At 39.2% G+C, this 19,232-nt stretch overlaps 1 protein-coding gene across 2 annotated transcripts in view; it reads left to right on the top strand.

Moving 5' to 3' along the window:
- Positions 1 to 18,861, top strand: part of LOC126456782 (angio-associated migratory cell protein) — a 49,942-nt gene extending 31,081 nt beyond the window's left edge. For both annotated transcript variants that reach the window (XM_050092563.1, XM_050092565.1), the window contains exons 5-9: positions 10,486 to 10,630; positions 16,524 to 16,723; positions 17,890 to 18,075; positions 18,223 to 18,404; positions 18,516 to 18,861. In XM_050092563.1, the coding sequence (XP_049948520.1) occupies positions 10,486 to 10,630; positions 16,524 to 16,723; positions 17,890 to 18,075; positions 18,223 to 18,404; positions 18,516 to 18,585 (783 nt within the window). In that variant the 3' untranslated portion in view covers positions 18,586 to 18,861. The remainder of the gene's footprint in view (positions 1 to 10,485; positions 10,631 to 16,523; positions 16,724 to 17,889; positions 18,076 to 18,222; positions 18,405 to 18,515) is intronic.
- Positions 18,862 to 19,232: the final 371 nt, after the last annotated feature.

Here is a 19,232-nt window from a genome sequence, read left to right as displayed (position 1 = left end):
GTTTGGGATGGGGGTTGGAGAACTGACTGAAAGGTTATCTGGTTTGAAATGTCCTGTATCTTACCCTAAAACCATTCATCCTACTGGGACATTTGTTTGGGAGATGAATTTGACATTGATTGTAGCCTGCAAGAGAGCATGACATTGTGATGTGTAAGGTTGCAAGCTAGTTTATTGAGGTTTTGGGTTTTATACTATTTCAGTATGAAATTTTTCTTCTCTCTTTGTCTCTATTTTTGCTGTACTTTCACATGTGATGAGAGCTGATAACCACCTTCATTGAATTAGTTACAAAATGATGACAAAGAAAGAAAATACAATTAATTTCATATTAAATATGTGATAGGTACATAATAGTTATTTACTATGCTATGATTTATAGTTTTTAGATCAATACTCATAATAAAACATCAGTCTGGTAATTTGTTCTCGCACCATGATCATTGTATGAAGGTCACCTTGCCACGGCTCCAATAAATTATCAGTTATTGTAGGGGAAATTGCATTATTGGTTTCTCATATATTAATTTTGCAACCATTTAAATTCATTGGGTTTCACCCTTATTTTTGATCATTTCACAAAGCGCTTTAACACTAACAATTTTTTTAAAAAAAATTATTATGAGAACTACAGTAACTTTCTATGTGATGCTATGTGCACTCTACCATCTCACAATTGTGAAGTGATTGCTTTTGTAATGTATGATAGGTAAGTGGATAGCAGGTCATTTGACATCATCCAGTTATTGGGGCTGAAGTTCCTGCACAAGGCCCATCAATGTGAATGACTTTACTGTGGCATACATTGCCATTCAGTCCCTTCTTTGACCTCTGCCCCCTCCACCAACCTCCTCCTCCAGCACACTGACCTGCATTGTCCACTTGTGAAAAAAAAAAAAAAAAAAAAAATTCTCCTCTCTATGATATTTATTTGGAAATTGTATCTCAATATATGAATTATCATGTCAAATCAGACAACATAATTTCAAAAAAGGCAGACTGCATTAGACTATTACAAAAATTTTAGCTGTGAGAGTTGAAATGGCCAGTGGTTTTGATATCTGTTATTCCGTGAAAATGTGCTGGAAAAATTTATATCATCTGTAGAGTATAGTCAGAACAAAAGTGCCAGTCTTCATTTATTGCATTGACATACAAATGTGTATTGTGTGGTAGCACTTCATTTACAAGAATACCAGTTTGTACCCTGTTGGTGCCTTACCTCCTTGTTTCCTGAGTGTAAACATGCTAAGAGCATCCAGTATTTGAGAATGAGAGCACTTAGTGGCTTGCAACAAACTTTACATGTAATGTCAAACCTTTACAAAACTTTTTCACTTATAACCCCCACAAAAAAATGAGAGGAAAAGAGTTTGGCACTTGCTACATTTTTGCTGTTCATCAGGCATGATGTCATGATGTTCAAGTTTATTACTTCTTTGCTACTAACTATATTCACAGCACATTTAGCAGACAGTATCCACATGTCACTGAATGTACCAACAAAATTATATATCATTGCACAACATGGTGGAGGAGGAGGAGGAGGACAGAGAAATGAAAGAGGAGCAGATGGACAGGGAGAGGGGGAGGAGGAAATGGACAAAGAGAGGAGGAAGTAGTAGACGAACAGAGAGAGTGGTGGGAGGCGTGGACAGAGATTAGGGAGGGAAGAAAGTGGATAGAGAGAAGGGGAGAAGGTGATGGACAGAAAGGTGGTGAGGGGGGGGGGGGGGAGGAAGAGATGGACACTAAAATTGAAATAAATACATACCCGGTCAGCACAGAGTACTCGGTGAATAATAGAATAGGAATGGAGGTAAGCTGCTATGAGCAGCATAGTGAACACATTATAGTAGCCAAGAAAGATACGAAGCCAACACTCATGACAGTAGTGCAAGTGTATGGGTCTATTAATTCCACAAATGGTGTAAATTTTGAAAGAATATATGATTAGATAAAAGATATTATCAGATTTGAGGTAGATGAAAATTTAATTGTGATGGGGGACAGGAAATCTGTACTGGGAAAAAAAGAAAGAAAGATAGTAGAACAAGGACTGACTGAGGGGTAATGAAAGGGGAAAGTCCCAAGTAGAATTTTGCATGTAGCGCAATTTAATTACTGTGAATACTTGTTTAAATATAATGAAGGAAGGGTGTGCATGTAGAAGTTAAATGGAGACACAGACACTTAATAGTAAGGCAGAGGTTTTTGAATCCAGATTTTAAACTGCAAAACATTTTCAGGTTCAGATGTGGACTCTTGACTATAATTTGTTGGCTGTGAACTGCAGATTAAAACTGAATCAATTGCGGCAATGTAGGAAATTAAGAAAATGGGATGTGGATGAATTAAGAGACCCAAAATTGTTCCACATTTCAAATACAGCATTAGGCAGTTATTGACTGAAACAGGAGAAAGGAACACAGACAGTGATTGTTGGTGTTGAGTCACGAAATAATGAAGGCAGTAGATGGTCAAATACTCACAAAGACAAGTCCCAGTAGAAATCTTTGGATAACATATAAGATATTCAGTGTAATTGATAAAAGAAGGAAAATAAAAATACAGAAAGCAAGAAAAAGGGAATAAAGAGATTCACATGAAGTGCAAACTTGCGTGGCAGAAATGGTTAGAAGAGAAACACAAAGAAATTTGCATGAATATGGGAAAGATACCTGCAGCATAAAGGAAATTAAAAAAAATATATATGGAGAAAAGAGAAGCAGCTGTATGAATGTTAAAAGCTCAGATTGCAACACTGTACAAGGGGAAGAAATGGCCGAAAGGTAGGAGGAATACGTAGATGGTCTACTTAAGGGTAACAAACTTGAAGACATAATTATGCAAACAGAAGAGGAAGTAAATGAAGATGAGATGGAGATATGATCCTCCAAGAAAAAATTTGACAGGGCTCTGAAAGGCCCAAGTTAAAACATGTGCCCTGGAGTAGAAGACATTCCATCAGAATTATTAAAATCCTTGGCAGAGCCAGCCACGACAAAATTATTCCAACTTGTATACAAGATATACACATGTTTTTCCATAATATGTCATGATTTCTGAAGTGTTGGTTATGGTGGGACCTAATAGCTCAACTTACATTGCTGCGAGTGAAATGAAACACCAGCTAACTTCATTTTATGACCAGTGTGATTGGTTACCCACATCCAACTAACGAACCATCACATTCACTCCCCGTCATTCAGCAGTTAGCAACACCAGCACGTAATAAAAAATCCACTGACACCATAACTGAACTTTTACCATAGGGGTGATTCCACATCTACATCTGCTCTCTGCAAACCATTGTGAAGTTCACGCCAGAAGGTACAGCACATTGTACCAGTTATTAGAGTTTCTTCCCATTCTATTCACGTAACGAGTGCAGGAAGAATGATTGTGTGAATGCGTCTGTGCATGCTGTTATTAATCTAATCTTGTCCGCACAATCCATGTGTGAGTGATACTTAGAGGGTTGCTATATATTCCTAGAGTCATTACTTAAACAAGGTATATACGACCCAGGAGATCAAGGAAAAACCTGGGATTTTTTTTAGAATTCTGGGATTTTTTTAGTTTTCAATTAATTTTTTGTAATTTTGACTGGTAAGAAACAATACTCTAACAAAGGATATTACTATATCCCGGTACTGCAGAATAATACTGCAGCAATAAAACATGAACGAGAGAGAAAAAATGAAAATAAAACTTAAGTAGCCAAGGAAATGCGCCATATACAACAAAACACAGTGCTCATACAAGCGTCTGCCAACAGCAAAATGTGTCAAAGGAGTATGAAGATTATGCAATGCTCCATAACAACAAATTTCCTATGATGAGTGTGACATCACAACTGTTTACATTAGTTTCGTTTCAGCAGTTGTGAGCAGGCTCATGCGCAGTTGAGTTGCGCATGTGTAGTACCTTCTCCTGCTTTTGGCTACAGAAGTTCGGCTATTGGCTGTATAAGCAGTAGCAGCAAGCAGCCAGCCAGGTGCGCACATTGTTCGTATTGGTTACTCATATGATTTTGAAATGCATCCCTGTTGGTTTATGAACTTATTCTTTTATTTCTGAATGAATCGTAGGTTGATTTTTGAATGCGTGCACAGTTTACTTCACTTCTCTGCCAGGGGAATCCCCGTTGCATCTAGAAATAAACTTTCCTGCAGATAGAATGGGGTGGGGCTATACGAACTGACTAGAATAAAGCTGAATGGGTTAATACCAATCGCTCTTTGTTTATGTAGTTGACTGGGTTTGCAAATGATCAGCATTGTTAAAATTATCAGTGAAATCCATAGATTCAGGCTACCAGAGTGGAAATAAAGAACTAACAGGGACAACAGGTAAGAAAGATTACTTATCGTCTCGGTGTATCCAAGAAAATGAAATTTTGACAGTAAATTTTTGGCCAGACCGCTACCCCAGTAAGGGCCAGTTGTACAGTCCCTGGTAGCAGCCGCCTGAGTTCTATTCTGGGAGTAGCATGCAAAACGCGTTGTTCGAACTCGTAGTAACGCCTAACTGGAAAATAAACATGGGATAACTAAACCGCTGAGTGTGGCAGGGTTAGTGAAGTTAACTGGAGAATAAGGTTTGGCACTCGTAGGAATAGTTACAGAATTAATGATGACATGATTGTTTGTTAGAACGAGGAGGGAGAAGACACGGGGACCTCACACAAATTATGGAAGAAAATGACGATTCCGAATTTTTATAAAGATTTCATACTACTACTTTTCAATCTCGTGCTTGAGAAGCTGGAGCATATGAATGAAATGTAGAACTATTTCCGGACCTAAAGCTTTTTGCTTGTGGTAGGCCTAATAGGCATTTGATATTGGTACTTCGTGAATTGTATTCTGTCGTGTTATAAAAATGACTATTTGTGCCAAAACAGTCTCGTTTATTTGGTGTGTGTTACAACTGCTGCAATATTAGACAGGCCTATTTCATTTTATCTAGCAGACAGTGACAAAATACACGTAATCAGATCGAGAAACCACACCAGTCTTGAGGTACTATTTATATTAACAGCTTTTTCAGTATTAGACGACGACATTTCGTTTTTTCTTGTAGCAAAACATTTGACGAACTTTGATGAGGTAATACAATCTTTCCCAGAAAGGAAAGCACGCCATGTAAAGCTGTACTAAGGTTAGAGAGAAAAAAATGCTAGGACTTAAGGATTGAAGAAATGTGTAGTGTCTTGTTTGTCTCTTGTCTTTACTGGTTTTATGTACCCTATATTTAATGTTTTGTCACACAAAAGAGCCAGTTATTAGGTAATAGGCAATAAAGAGTGCAAATTCTCCGAAGAATTCTTGTTCTCCCAGTTACAAATAATCCCATCCAATATTAATTGTGAGGGTTTTTTTTTTTTTTTTTAAAAAAAAAAAGAAGAAAAGAGGGGCTGGATGTAAGACTGGCCGACTGGGAGCAGGAGAGGCACCACAGGACATTTTTATGTGGTCAGGGCACACATTTTCAAGTGTCCCTGTTGATATTTATCAACACCTGTAAGCAGCTACAAAGGTTTGGATTTTAGTGTAATTTCACAGGACATTTTTAATTTCCTCTGCCCTGGAATATAGTTTGATGGCATCCATTACAAAATATAGATGTTTGAATTCCACAGAGCGAAATACAGTGAGGTGCAATAGAAGAATGTTGTGTGAAGAGGCGTGACACTGCACTTTGGCATATTTAAGACCAAATAACATGTCTTGTATGTTCTTTTACATGTATTACCTTTTCCTTTATGTATCACATTGTTGAGAAAGTTGTGCGCTATAACATGAACATATTTTTGAAAAGTTCCCCCCCTCCCTGTCCTATCTCAAATGCTTGAGGCAGGAGGTGTGTGTGTGTGGGGGGGGCATCACTATCTAGTATTGCTGTGGTTTAGAAATATCGTTATCCGGGGCTGATGCTCGGAGAAGCCTGAGTTGTAGTGGGTAGGTGGATAGTCTCCACGTGCCCCGTGTTTATGTTTAGTGAGTTTGCTGTTTTCTCTTCGTTTATTGCTCTCACGTTAAATGAAAACCAAATTAATAATATTGCAGCAGTTGTAACACACACCAAATAAACGAGACTGTTTTGGCACAAATAGTCATTTTTATAACACGACAGAATACAATTCACGAAGTACCAATATCAAATGCCTATTAGGCCTACCACAAGCAAGCACAAGCTGTTAATTTTCTGTGACCGGGAGCTATCAAGTGAATTAAGACATTCACAAAATTACGGGTGACTAAAATATGTTATTAGTTTCAGATTTCATTTTATTTCCATCTTTCTGACAGTCAAGCATTAATCTCTTTGCAGAACAATGAAGTTAGTTTTGTCGGTTTGGGGAAAAAATTTGGCTGTTATTAATCTTTTCCGCTGAGGAAGTCAATTTATTTGAAATGAAGTATTTAATGTGCGTGTTTTCATCTTCTAGCGTGTATGGCATTATGCCATGATAAAGAAACAAACATGAGAATACAGTACTGGTATTCCAAGAAAATTTACATCTGAATCTGGACATATGAATCTGCACATACAGCCGAATTATGCATTTTAGTATGCTTCATGAAATTCCACTGCTCTTGGAGTATTCTGTGATGTCTAGTTTCTTTTATGACATAATGTAAGATCTTTTGATGTTTTACACCTACGAACATGTTGGCTTCCTGCATCATCGTAGCTGCGCAAGTGCAGTGACGCCTGTTATCTGGTGCTCTCTGGCAACTGCTGAAACGAAACTATACTGTGTGATCAAAAGTATCGAGACACCTCCAAAAACATTCTTTTTGTATATTAGATGCGTTGTGCTGCCACCTACTGCCAGGTACTCCATATCAGCAACCTCAGTAGTCATTAGACATCGTGTGAGAGCAGAATGGGGCACTTTGCCGAACTCACGGACTTCGAACGTGGTCATGTGATTGGGTGTCACTTGTATCATACACCTGTACGCGAGATTTCCACACTCCTAAACATCCCTAATTCCACTGTTTCAGATGTGATAGTGAAGTGGAGACATGAAGGGATACATACAGCACAAAAGAGCATAGACCGACCTCATCTGTTGACTGAAAGAGACTGACGACAGTTGAAGAGCGTTGTAATCCAGACCATCGCACAGGAATTCCAAACTGCATAGGGATCCATGCAGGTTCTATGACAGTTAGGCGGGAGGTGGTAAAACTTGGATTTCATGGCAGAGTGGCTACTTGTAAGCCACACATCACGCCAGTAAATGTACGACTTCTCGCTTGGTGTAAGGAGTGTAAATATTGGAGGACGAGTGAACTGTGGAAAAACGTTGTGTGGAGTGATGAATCACGGTACACAAAATGGCGATCCGATGGCAGGGTGTGGGTGTGGCAAATGCCTGGTGAATGTCCTCTTCCAGTGTGTGCTGTGCCAACAGTAAAATTTGGAAGTGGATGTGTTATGGTGTGTTCGTGTTTTTCATGGAGGCAGCTTGCATCCTTTGTTGTTTTACGTGGCACTATCAGAGCACTGGCCTACATTGATGTTTTAACCACCTTTCTCCTTCCCACTGTTTGAGAGCAATTCAGGAATGCTAATTGCATCTTTCAACATGATTGAGCACCTGTTCATAATGCACAGCCTGTGGCGGAGTGGTTACACGTCAATAACATCCCTGTAATGGCTGGTCTGCACAGATTCCTGAGTCCTCTAGAACACCTTCGGGATGTTTTGGAACACCGACTTTGTGCCAAGCTTCACCGACTGTTATTGGTACCTCTCCTCAGTGCAGCACTCCATGAAGAATGGGCTGCCATTCCCCAAGAAACCTTTCGGCACCTGATTGTACGTATGCCTTTGAGAGTGGAAGTTGACATCAAGGCTAAGGGTGGGCCAACGCCATATTGAATTCCAGCATTACCTATGTAGGGTGCCATGAACCTGTAAGTCATTTTCAGCCAGGTGTCTGGATACTTTTGATCACATAGTGTATTTCTAACAGGTTGCGGGAAAATATTTTGAATGGTTGTTTGAAAAGTGTTACTTTCAAAGTAAATGTCCTGTAACGCATGATGAACTATCTGCAAGAATGTACAATGAATTTCTTAAATCCCAGAGCATTTGACTCTCGTTTAAAAATCAACTCTTTGAGGATGATTATTTAGACAAATTTTGAACCCAGAAGATCAAACATTTATGCCATTATTAAAAATTTTACTGGATTATTTGTGTGCTGTATATTAAAGTGTAACACACAGAATAAAGATCAACATTGTTGTGCAAGCATCTCTTGCAGCTTATTAATCTTAGAGACCAACATTATATGTGAAAACTTTGCTTTTCTTGTAACAACACTATGTATATTAATTTAAACCAGCAACTTTTCCTATTTGTGTGTACACACTACTTAACAGTGATAGTGCTATTGGCTGACGACATCACTGTCATGTGCTCTGAATATCCACTTTCATCGGTTGGCGAAATCACATGACATGAGCTATGACTGGCTTGGAAAAGCACATCTCAATCTCGATTTCAATGCTTCGGAAATTAACATGTGGTGTTTGGTGGAATTCAAATTTATACTTTCTTAATACGAAAATATGCAGCACATATGTTGATGCACGTCAAAAATCTTTCCAAAACGTTTTTTTTTTTTAATTCTTTTTTTAAGGGCTGGGAAATTCTATGCAAGTGTATAAAACCATAACCATTCAAAGGATTCATAAGTTTTACAGTTCCGAGGTAGAGTATACCGTCATTTAACGCGAAAAAGTGTATTTTTTCCTGGGAGAAAGTGTATTTTTAACCTGGAAATCCAGGAATTTTTTTTCTTGTTTATGTATACACCCTGTTAAAGCTGCATCTATCTTCAAGAGTCTGATAGTTCAGCTTCTTCACCATGAGTTCAAAATCCCCTTTTAGTCGTATTTGGTATAGGTTCCACAAACTTTAGCAATATTCTAGAATGGGTTGGACAAATGATGTGTAAGCAATCTCCTTTGTAGACTGATTGCACTTGCCCAGTACTATAGACTGAAGTCTACCACCTGATTTACTCACGACTGAACCTATGTGATCGTTCCATTTCATATCCTTTTAAAGTGTTACACCCAGTTATTTGTACGAGTTGGATGATTCCAACTATGATTGTTGATATTGTAGGATACTACATTTTCTCTCTTTTTTTGAAATGTACATTTTTACATTTCTGAACATTTAAAACAAGCTGCCAATCTTTCCACCACTTTGAAATCTTATCAAGGTCTGACTGAATATTTGTGCTGTTTCTTTCAGTGTTATTAATTTTGTGCAGAAGGGCATTAATACAAAACAAGAACAGCAAGGGTCCCAGTATACTTCCCTGTGGCACACCTGAAGTTACTTCTACATTTGACCGTGAATCTCCATCCAACATAACCTGACACACACACACACACACACACACACACACACACACACACTCTCCAATGCCTCCTCAGTCGTCACAAATTTCAGTTGATACCCAATACGATCTTGCTTTTGACAAGAAGCATAGATATATTACTGATTCAAATCCTTTTCAAAAATCAAGAAGTACTGCATCTACCTGACTACCTTGATCCAAAGCTATCATTATTTCATGTGAGAAAAGGGTGATTTGGGTTTCACATGATCAATGTTTTTGGAATCCCTGCTCATTGGCATGGAGGAGGTCATTCTGTTTGAGACACCTCATTATATTTGGTCTGACAATATGTTCTAAGATTATACAACAAATTGATATCAGGGATATTGGGTGGTGGTTTTGTGGATCACTTCTCCTACCCTTCTTGTAAATGGGTGTGATACGTGCCCTCTTCCAACCACTGGGCACAATATTCTGTACAGTAGATTATAGTTAGAAGATGAGCTAACTTGGCTGTGAGTTCAGTATAGAATCTGATGGGGATTCCACAGGACTCTGAAGCTTTGTTCAATTTTAACAATTTCAGATGTTCCTCAACACCACTGGCTCGGATATTTATTTCAGTCACCTTTTCAGTGGTACGAGGATTAGATTGAGGCACTTCTTGTGGGTTTTTCTGTGTAAAGGAAGTTTTGAATACAGCGTTAAGCACTATGCTTTTGCTTTGCTATCCTTGATTTCATTTCTGTCTGTCACGAGTGACTCTACACTAACATTGGTGACGCTAACAGCTTTTACGTATGACCAGAATTTCTTTGAGTTTTATGAAAGATTATTTGATTGTAACTAAAGTGGGCTCCATATGGTGTTCTTTTTTTCTTTCTTTCTTTCTTTCTTTTTTTCATAGTGTTGGGCATTATGATCTGAAATGTGTTTCTAAAAAAAAAAAAAAGACCGTGATTAACTGTGACTGAATGTAATAATTTTATGAAATATTGGCTTGCATGTAGATTATGTTTTACGAAATTAATGTTACATTCCATCCTGGATTTTCCATTGTTTTGTGGAATTCATTAGAAATAATTTTTCTCATTTTCCTGTAGTGGATGAAATGGCACCCTGCAGCTCATGTTTTGTTTTGTGGATTTGCCACTGGTGATGTCTTTGCTTTTAAAATTCCAAGTGGTGAAATTAAGGTCCTTCCCGGATCTGGAGAGAAAACAGAAAGTGGAATTATTATGCCAGATGGTAAGTTTCTTTGACAATAATTTTTAGTAAACTGTTTCTTAGTAGAAGGATTAATTTCTTGTATGTAAGTGATGTTGACAGATAGGTAGCCAGTAATGTAACAGGTAAGATCCTGAGCAATAAATTAAAAAATAATGAGTGATTTTTAACAAACTAAGTAATGTTTGTTTTGACGTCTTGATTTTTCCCCTGCAGTTTTGCCCCCATACGTATTTAACACACACATTGTAACCCCCCCCCCCCCCCCCCCCCCCCTGCCACCTTCTCTGCCTCCACTTCTTCCTCTCCCCAAGCTCTCTGTCCACCACCTCCTACCCTCTCTCTTTGTCCATGTCATCCACAACCTGTCTCTGTCCATATCCTCAACCCCCCTACTCTTTCCATATTGTTCTCACACTCCCTCTGTTCATCTCCTCCTCACCTTCATCCTTGTCCATATACCCTCTACCTATCTACACTCTTCATATGGTTCCTGCATGTTTCCCCCCTCCTTCCTTTCATCTCCTCCTTTCCCCTTCGCCAACTATCTCCTCGTGCCCCTCTCCCCCCTCCCACCTGCCCTCCCTGCCCCCCTCCCACCTGCCCTCCCTGCCCCCCTCCCACCTGCCCTCCCTGCCCCCCTCCCACCTGCCCTCCCTGCCCCCCTCCCACCTGCCCTCCCTGCCCCCCCTCCCCCCTGCCCTCCCTGCCCCCCCCCCCCCTCTCTCTCTCTCTCTCTCTCTCTCTCTCTCTCTCTCTCTCTCTCTCTCTCTCTCTCTCTCTCTCTGTTTGTGTGTGTGTGTGTGTGTGTGTGTGTGTGTTTGTTTTCATCTCCTCCTCCTCACTCTATCCACCTCTTACCTCTCAGCTCTCTGTGCAGATGTGGAGTGTTCATTGTTCCATTCTGTAATTGTAAATGAAATACAGTATAACCCCACTTTTACGTTCCAGGAATTAATGTTTTCCCACTTTTTACGACATTTTTTTATTGTTCCCGTCAAATTTCCTATGTCCACAATGTTAATTTGCACCTGATTTTGCGTCAGCATATTTATAATTTTCTCGCAGTTTACACATGAAGAAATGTTCGTGGAGAAGAAAATGATGCTGGCATAATGTTGGCCATCGAGTAGTGTTTACAAATATTGCGTGGTTACGAAGTTTCTTGACACCAGGGCACTCTACTCAGTGGATTTCAACTGGTAAATGTGTAAAAGTTGGAACAATTTGTGCTGTATCTCCCGCCGCTGCCACGCTCTACTTGGTGTGGTGGCTGATGGGAGTAACTAGAGTTGTTCAAATAAAGATAACGTGATCAATCACAACCACTTAAAAACTGTCTCAACAGTGCAAACACAGTTTCGTGATTGTTCTGATCATTGTGACACCTTTGTCGAACCGTATATGACGTATTTTGGCATTTGGCCACTTGTAGCACTTTGTGTTTCTCAAATGTTTTTAGTTTAAACACAGCACAGTGTGAGTAATTTTGTGTGTGTGGTGGGGGGGGGGGGGGGGGGGGGGAGGGGGGGGGTGTTCCACATAACTGAGGAGGCACAGTTCCTGATAACCTGTTGAATACAATGCAACAGGCGCAGAATAACATATATTCAAACACCACACAAAAGGTACATATTTGCCCTCGACATACTGAAAAACTTCTCAAAATGCATCTTGCTAAACATGAAAAAATATGTAGCTAGTGCAGGATCTCATTATTTAAATAATGAATGACAGCTGCAGGCTTTCAGAAACATCGATTATAACATACTACTTCCCAGACAGTTATCAGTTCCAATTACATCAGCAGGTTTTATTAGATAATAAACAAGTTCCTGATAAGTCTTTTGATGCCTTTTATGTGCATATCTCATACATAAAGTGCGAAAATGCAAGGAGGTATCCTATACATAGCTTGTCCTGCTTAAAATGTTATTTCCCATGTTTTACATTTTCCCGCTTTTTAAACCTTTTTTTTATTTTTTAATTCGCTTCAAAAGTGTAAAAGGGGGATTTTACTGTAATATAATCTGTCTTTGCAGTGCCCTATCCAAAAAATGCCATTCCCAGTATTCGAGACCACAGCATAGCAGTTACAAACTGTTTACACAAGAGAATTATGCAAATGAAAAAGCACATCTGTAGGTACGTCATCCACCTTAAGAAAAATAATATACAATGTACGCTGTTGACTGATATACAGGACTGTTCTAAATGATGGACTCATTTTCAAAACTTTGTATTTATTCAAGTTAAAGTCCAAAATGAACAAGCATTATATCTGTGAAAAGAAGTAGTTTCAAAGTTTTTTCATGATGTTTGATATCAGTTTAATAAATTTAATAATTTCTAATTAATTAGTTTTTAACAATTATTTAATAATTAGAAATGTGATAAATGTTCAACGTGGCCACCTTTGGCTGTATGCCAAACATCTTTGCTAGCACATAACCACAAAATGTGAGATGCTTCTATTTGTCACTGGAGTTGACAGCCTGCACAAGTTGTAATCGGTAGGGCATGTACAGCAAATGACATCTCAGAACTTTCCATACAGTTGGTAGGGGTATTCCAAGTTCTCAACTGACCCTATTGGTAGACTTACTGGGACTCCGCACAAAACTTTCTTGATTCCGTCTGACATCATCCTCTGTCACATGCGGTTGGCCTGTGCTTTTTCCTTTGCACTCACTCCCAGTCTGTTTATACTGCTTAAACCAATAGCTAATGGTTTTGTGAGTTGGTGGTTGAATACCAAATTTGGTACGGAATGCCCGCTGTACCACAATTTGCAACTCACTTTTTGCAAACTCAAGAACACAGAAAACCTTGTGCTCCACAGTTGCCATCTCACCCACAACTGACATTGAAACAGAATGACGGCCATATGCCGCGCGATCTCTACCGGCTGCTTCTGAAACCATCACCGCCCACCACCGCTGCCCGCCAAAATCTTTCTAACGTATTCTTTTCATTGGTATAAAGCTTGTTCATTTTGGATTTGTACTTGATTACATATGAATTTTTGAAAATGAGTCCATCATTTAGAATAACCCTATATTTGTTTATACATATTTGTAGATATCCTGTGGTTGCCTTGGCATGATATGAAGCCAGAGAGTTGAAATGGGTGTGGCACTTCTGCACGTGCCTGCCTTATCTAACTAGATGTTGCTGAGTCGCAGATAGGCACAACAAAAAGACTGTCACAGTATAAGGTGCCAACCGACAAGGCCTTTGTCAAAAACAGGTGACGCACCCACGTAAACCCAACTCACACACATGGCTGCAGCCTCTGGCAGCTGAAGCCACACTGTGAGCAACATCCTCTCCTCCCCCATCTCTCTGTCCGTCCTCTCCTCCCCCATCTCTCTGTCCATCCCCTCTCTCTGTCCATCTTATTTCCCTCTCTTTGTCCATCTGCTTCTCCTCCTCTCTGGCCATCCCCTCCACCTCTCTCCATCTCCTTCTCTCAACATCCACTTCTATATTCCCTCTCCCCCACCTCTGTTTCCTGGCCCCTCTCCCCCCTCTCTCCTCTTCCCATCTCGCTACACCCTCTCCCCTCCTTCCCACCCCCTCTGTCCTCCCGCAGCTGTGCCCATCCGCACATATAGCCCCTGAAAAACATGTCGATAAAGCAGGGCAATATGCCTGTTGCACCTGGCAGCCTACAAATCGTGTGCTTGAAAACTGTTTTTTTGGCCCTTGCATGTTGGCTGCCCTGCAAAGCAGGTCGATAAGGCAGGCCTGTACTGCCCCAACACTAAACACCTATCATTCAGGGCAGCGCACATGTTGGGCTATAAAATATTTTCCTGCCCCTGACTTGTGACTGCCCTACAAAGCAGGTCAATAAGGCAGACTGATATTCCCACACAACACACCTGTCTTGCAGGGCAGCCTATATGGTATGTGATGAAGAAACACGCGTTTGCCCATATCTCCACTCCTATTATGGCAACGAGGTTATAAACCACACAGTGCTGATACTCGTGAAGTTTGTGTGCCAAATTTGGTTGCAATCAATGCTGGGGTTTGGGAGGAGATCCCGGACATAAGTACTTACAGTCTGTTATGCTTTTTTCCTGTGATTTGATTTGAGTTGTGTTTGACACATATATTCCACACATCTCCTCCTCCTCCCATTTTTGTGTGCATCTCCTGCTCACATGCTCACAACCATCTGTCTGTCCATCTCATTTCCCTTTCTGCAAACTGACAAACACCATCTGGGAAGCACAGCCTAGCATCCTCCGCACATCCTCCCTTGCTCTGTGTTTCTCAGCTGCTGAGTACACCACTCCAGTCTGGAGGAACTCTGCACTTGCTAATGAAATTGTAGCTCTTTGAGATGGGCCACTCAGTCACAAGGTGCTAAAACCAACCCATTGATAAGATCTTTCAAGTGATGGAAGCAGCCCCTTCAAATGTAAGATGACAGGTAGTAGCAGAGATTGAAAAGAAAAAGCAAGAAACACATCGCTGGCATCCATTGTTTCGGACTCGTGAAGGATTATGGACAGCAAAAGGAAGACTGTCATCAGGCTGCTATCTTCAACCTGGGGCTTGGAAAACCCTCCACAGATTGAAGACACAAGTGATAAGGTGCCAAATTAATTCGAAGATGTGCGGTATTAGTGATGATGAACTTTGTGAATTTGGAGCATGGAAGGAATCTGAACACTTGTTGGCTTGCAGTAACTTGAGTGAACCCTGTGATATGGAAGACTTTTTGACAGCAAATGAACATTGGATTCACAAAGTGGGGAGTGCTCTCAATCATTAGTACTAGCTTTTGATTTCTTGATTATATTATGTTTTAGTGTTTTTTATCTCTGTTACAAATAAACAGCTATATAGAAGTAGCTTGTACATGATCTGCTTGTGTAGTGAAATGTGCAGTATGCTAGTTTGTGAGACAAGGCAGTGAGCCTGATCTTGGATTGAATATGCATGGTAGATTAACAGCCATGTACACTGGCAAGCCTGGGTGTGGTTTTAAGATGATTTCCCACACTTTTTTTGGGCAAATTCTGGGCTGGTCCCCAAATTCTGCCTCAGAGAATACGATACAGAAACAGTTAAAATTCAATAACACACAGAACAAAATTTACATGATTTACTGACAGATGGCATACCCAACTTCACACCCTTAGATGACTGTGGTGTCAGGTAAGACACCAGGTAAGAAAGTTAAATAATAAAATTTATTTTTTTGAAGTCCTAAAAAGTGGACTACATGCTAGATGGGATTATTTAGAGGAAAAAGGAACAGAGCTGATCACTCAGCAGTTTTGTAGATTTGGTTGTACAGAGTAGTAACAGACCACTAGTCCAGTAATGAAGCTGGATCAGCTACTAGTTTGTATGTTACCTTGCATTTTTCAAAGTTACCACATAGGAGTACTGCAGCTTAAAAAAGAATCTTGCAGTTTCCCAAAAAAGAATCTTGCAGTTTCCCATACACCTTTCAAAATAGTTATTGGTGTGTCGTGTGATTTCATGTGTGTTATTCTGGATGAGAAATAAGGGTTTACCAACTTTTGCTGACTGGCGAGGTTCACTCTTTTATTTTTTAATGATTAATGTAAAAATAAAAGATTTTGAGGTATGAAAAACCTTTGCTTGCAGTTTATAAAAAGTGGATCACATAAACAAGAGCAGCAAACAAAAAGGAAGAAAATGAAATCTATGAATCTTGGAATGAACACTTTGTACTTACAATCCATAGAACAATACAACATAGAACAGTACAACATGTATAACTGGAGAATCCATCCCTCCCTCCCTCCCTCTGCCCTCCTCTCTCCCCTCTTCATCCCCCCCCCTCTTTTTTAATTCTGACCTTATTGATAATTTTGATAGGATTGTAATCTGATAATTTATATTTATTTTGTTTGTCATATTACAGGAAAAAGGTTTGTTGTGGGGTATGAGTCAGGAACAATAAAAGTATTTGATATAAAGTCAGTCAAGGTAATACAACATATCAAATCCGGTGATGCACACAGAAGTAGTGTCACAGCATTAGATGCATTCCATGATGACAACCTTATTATGTCTGGTGACTTGGATGGAATTGTAGCTTTCATCACAACAGCCACTGGAAGAGTAAGTAAACAGTATAATCTATTTTCAGACACTGTACTCTACTTTTATTTCACCAAGAAGTCTATGTAACGGGAGAGAGTAAAAAAAGTTAAAAAAAGTGTCGTTAAGTTGTTGAACAGCAGATTCTCATGTTGGCAAACATGTGAATGATATGATAGAAATTTTGTACTAAAATTGTTTTTGTGAGTTGAATTGAGTGTGTTCATTTTCGTCTTAATTAATGTTTTGAATCTTTGGATTTTAGTGATGTGGTAATATACAAAGTCAGAAAGAAAATACTTGGATTGTTATGCTTATAATCTATTCATCTGTTACGAATAAAACTAACATTCCTGATTTGCTTCTAAAATATGTCCCCCCCCCCCCCTTCAAGACACTCATTCATAAGATTTTCTTGTTGAAAATATCTATAACAATTTAGTGGGGTAGGTAGTATGCGGAGGAGGAGGAGATTAGTGTTTAACGTCCAGTTGACAACAAGGTCATTAGAGATAGAGCACAAGCTTGGATTAGGGAAGGATGGGGAAGGGTGTCAGCCATGCTCTTTGAAAGGAACTATCCCAGAAATTGCCTGAAATGATTTAGGTAAACCACAGATGACTGGACTCGAGTTTGAACCGTCATCCTCCTGAATGTAAGTACAGTGTGCTAACCGCTGTGCCGTCTCGCTCGGTGGTAGTATGCAGATGCACCTGGCTAATTAAGTGAAATCTCATTGTCCCAGGGCTGGTGAATTCACTAACAATATGCCTATCATCACTGGGAAGTGTCAACAAACATGCATACACCCTTCTTCTGCTCTACCAATGTGCTTTTGGTCTCTGCTTTCACCGCATCCGTAAAGTTAGCACAAGTGAAGAAAGTTAGACAGAAAACACTATAGAAATAAGAGGCATAAAAATGACAAACAATGATTTCTGCAGAGGTTGGGTCGGTAAATTTCTGTGTGTGAACTCAAAATCTCAGAAACATTTGTGCAACATTTTTTAATGCCTGAAGATATAATACAGAATAATGTAAACATGTTTAGTCTCTCTCTCTCTCTCTCTCTCTCTCTCTCTCTCTCTCTCTCTCTCTCTCTCCTCCCTCCCCGCTCCCTAACCCTAAGAAATGATGTACATTAATTTGTGTTAAACTGGACCCAGTAATGGGATTTTTCTTTCCAGGTAGTTAGTGTTTTTGACACCAAGGAGCTGGACAGTTCTGGTAGTGCAGGTGGTGACTCTGCAGATGATGATCACCCAGCAGAATTTTGTGTTGAGACAATTGCATTTTACAAAAATCCATCTTTTCCAGTTGCTATATCAGGAAATTGTTATGGTTGCCTATTCATTTGGGATGTCAGCAGACAGGCAAGTAGCAGTTATAAGTAACAGTTACACATATTTAAATTATTTATTTATTTTTACAGGATTCACAATGAATACTAATTACAATTTTATCATCTTTGCATAATTTGGAACAGTTAAATTTATTATGGACCATTTTTTTTATTTTAGGCACTGCGTTCATTCTCAAAACAAGATTGCGGCATAACTACTATTGTATGGAGGAAGGATAGTCCTGTAGCATATTTAGGCAGCTTAGATGGTTCTGTACGAATATATGATGTTCAGAATAATCAAGAAGTTGGCCAGTTGAGTGGACATCGAAGCTCTATCTTAGACATTTGTGTATCTGTGTAGGTATCCCAAAACAAAGGTGCACATATACACTCAGTATAAGTGCACATAAATGTATCATTTCATTTAAGTGCAGATTTTATTGTCTTACCTTTTTTTTTATGTTCCAGGGATGGGCGAGAACTGGTAACAGTTTCCGATGACACACAGTGCCGCGTATTTGATATTCAGAGACTGTGATATTTGACCAATTTTTAATGGACAATAGAATACAGAAATAACTATGTTAATGATGTTTCATAGGCTGAGTTGTGATTGAATACAACACACACGTCTGTGTTGTATATTTTCACATTGTTGTTGTTCATGTATTAGGGTGATACCAAACAGCAAACTATGGTTATTGAAGTGTGATATTACTGCAAACACAGTTGTTTGTGAAATATGTACATGCATATTTCTATATGGAGACTTTATTTTGATTTTAATAAAAGATCAAAAATCAATTTTTTAAAAGTTTGATTCTATTTATTAAATATTTTCCTAATCTGAAATTGTGTGTGGGATCAAGCAAAAGATGACATCAGTATTTCTTTTAAAGTTTCACAAAGTAATAACTGCAGGAAACATGAAGTACAACAGTCAGTGTTTCGTTTCTATTGTAAACTGAATAGTATTTCAGCTGGAAGTGAATACAAAATGACCATGCCTCTAAGGATATGTTATGAAGTTGTAAAGCACATATATATTTTGATTTGAGTGTAAACTTTTGATGTTGAGTGCATGGGAGGACACAAACAATAGACTTGGAATACTTTTATTTTATAAACAGCATTATGAATAGCAAAAATTTTTGCCTGATTGCTAGGTGATGTAACTTTCTCGTT

The sequence above is a fragment of the Schistocerca serialis genome, chromosome 2 (genome assembly GCF_023864345.2).
Source record: "Schistocerca serialis cubense isolate TAMUIC-IGC-003099 chromosome 2, iqSchSeri2.2, whole genome shotgun sequence".
Lineage (NCBI taxonomy): Eukaryota > Metazoa > Arthropoda > Insecta > Orthoptera > Acrididae > Schistocerca > Schistocerca serialis.
The sequence above is the reverse complement of the archived record's forward strand: the minus strand, read 5'-3'. Positions and strand labels throughout refer to the sequence as shown.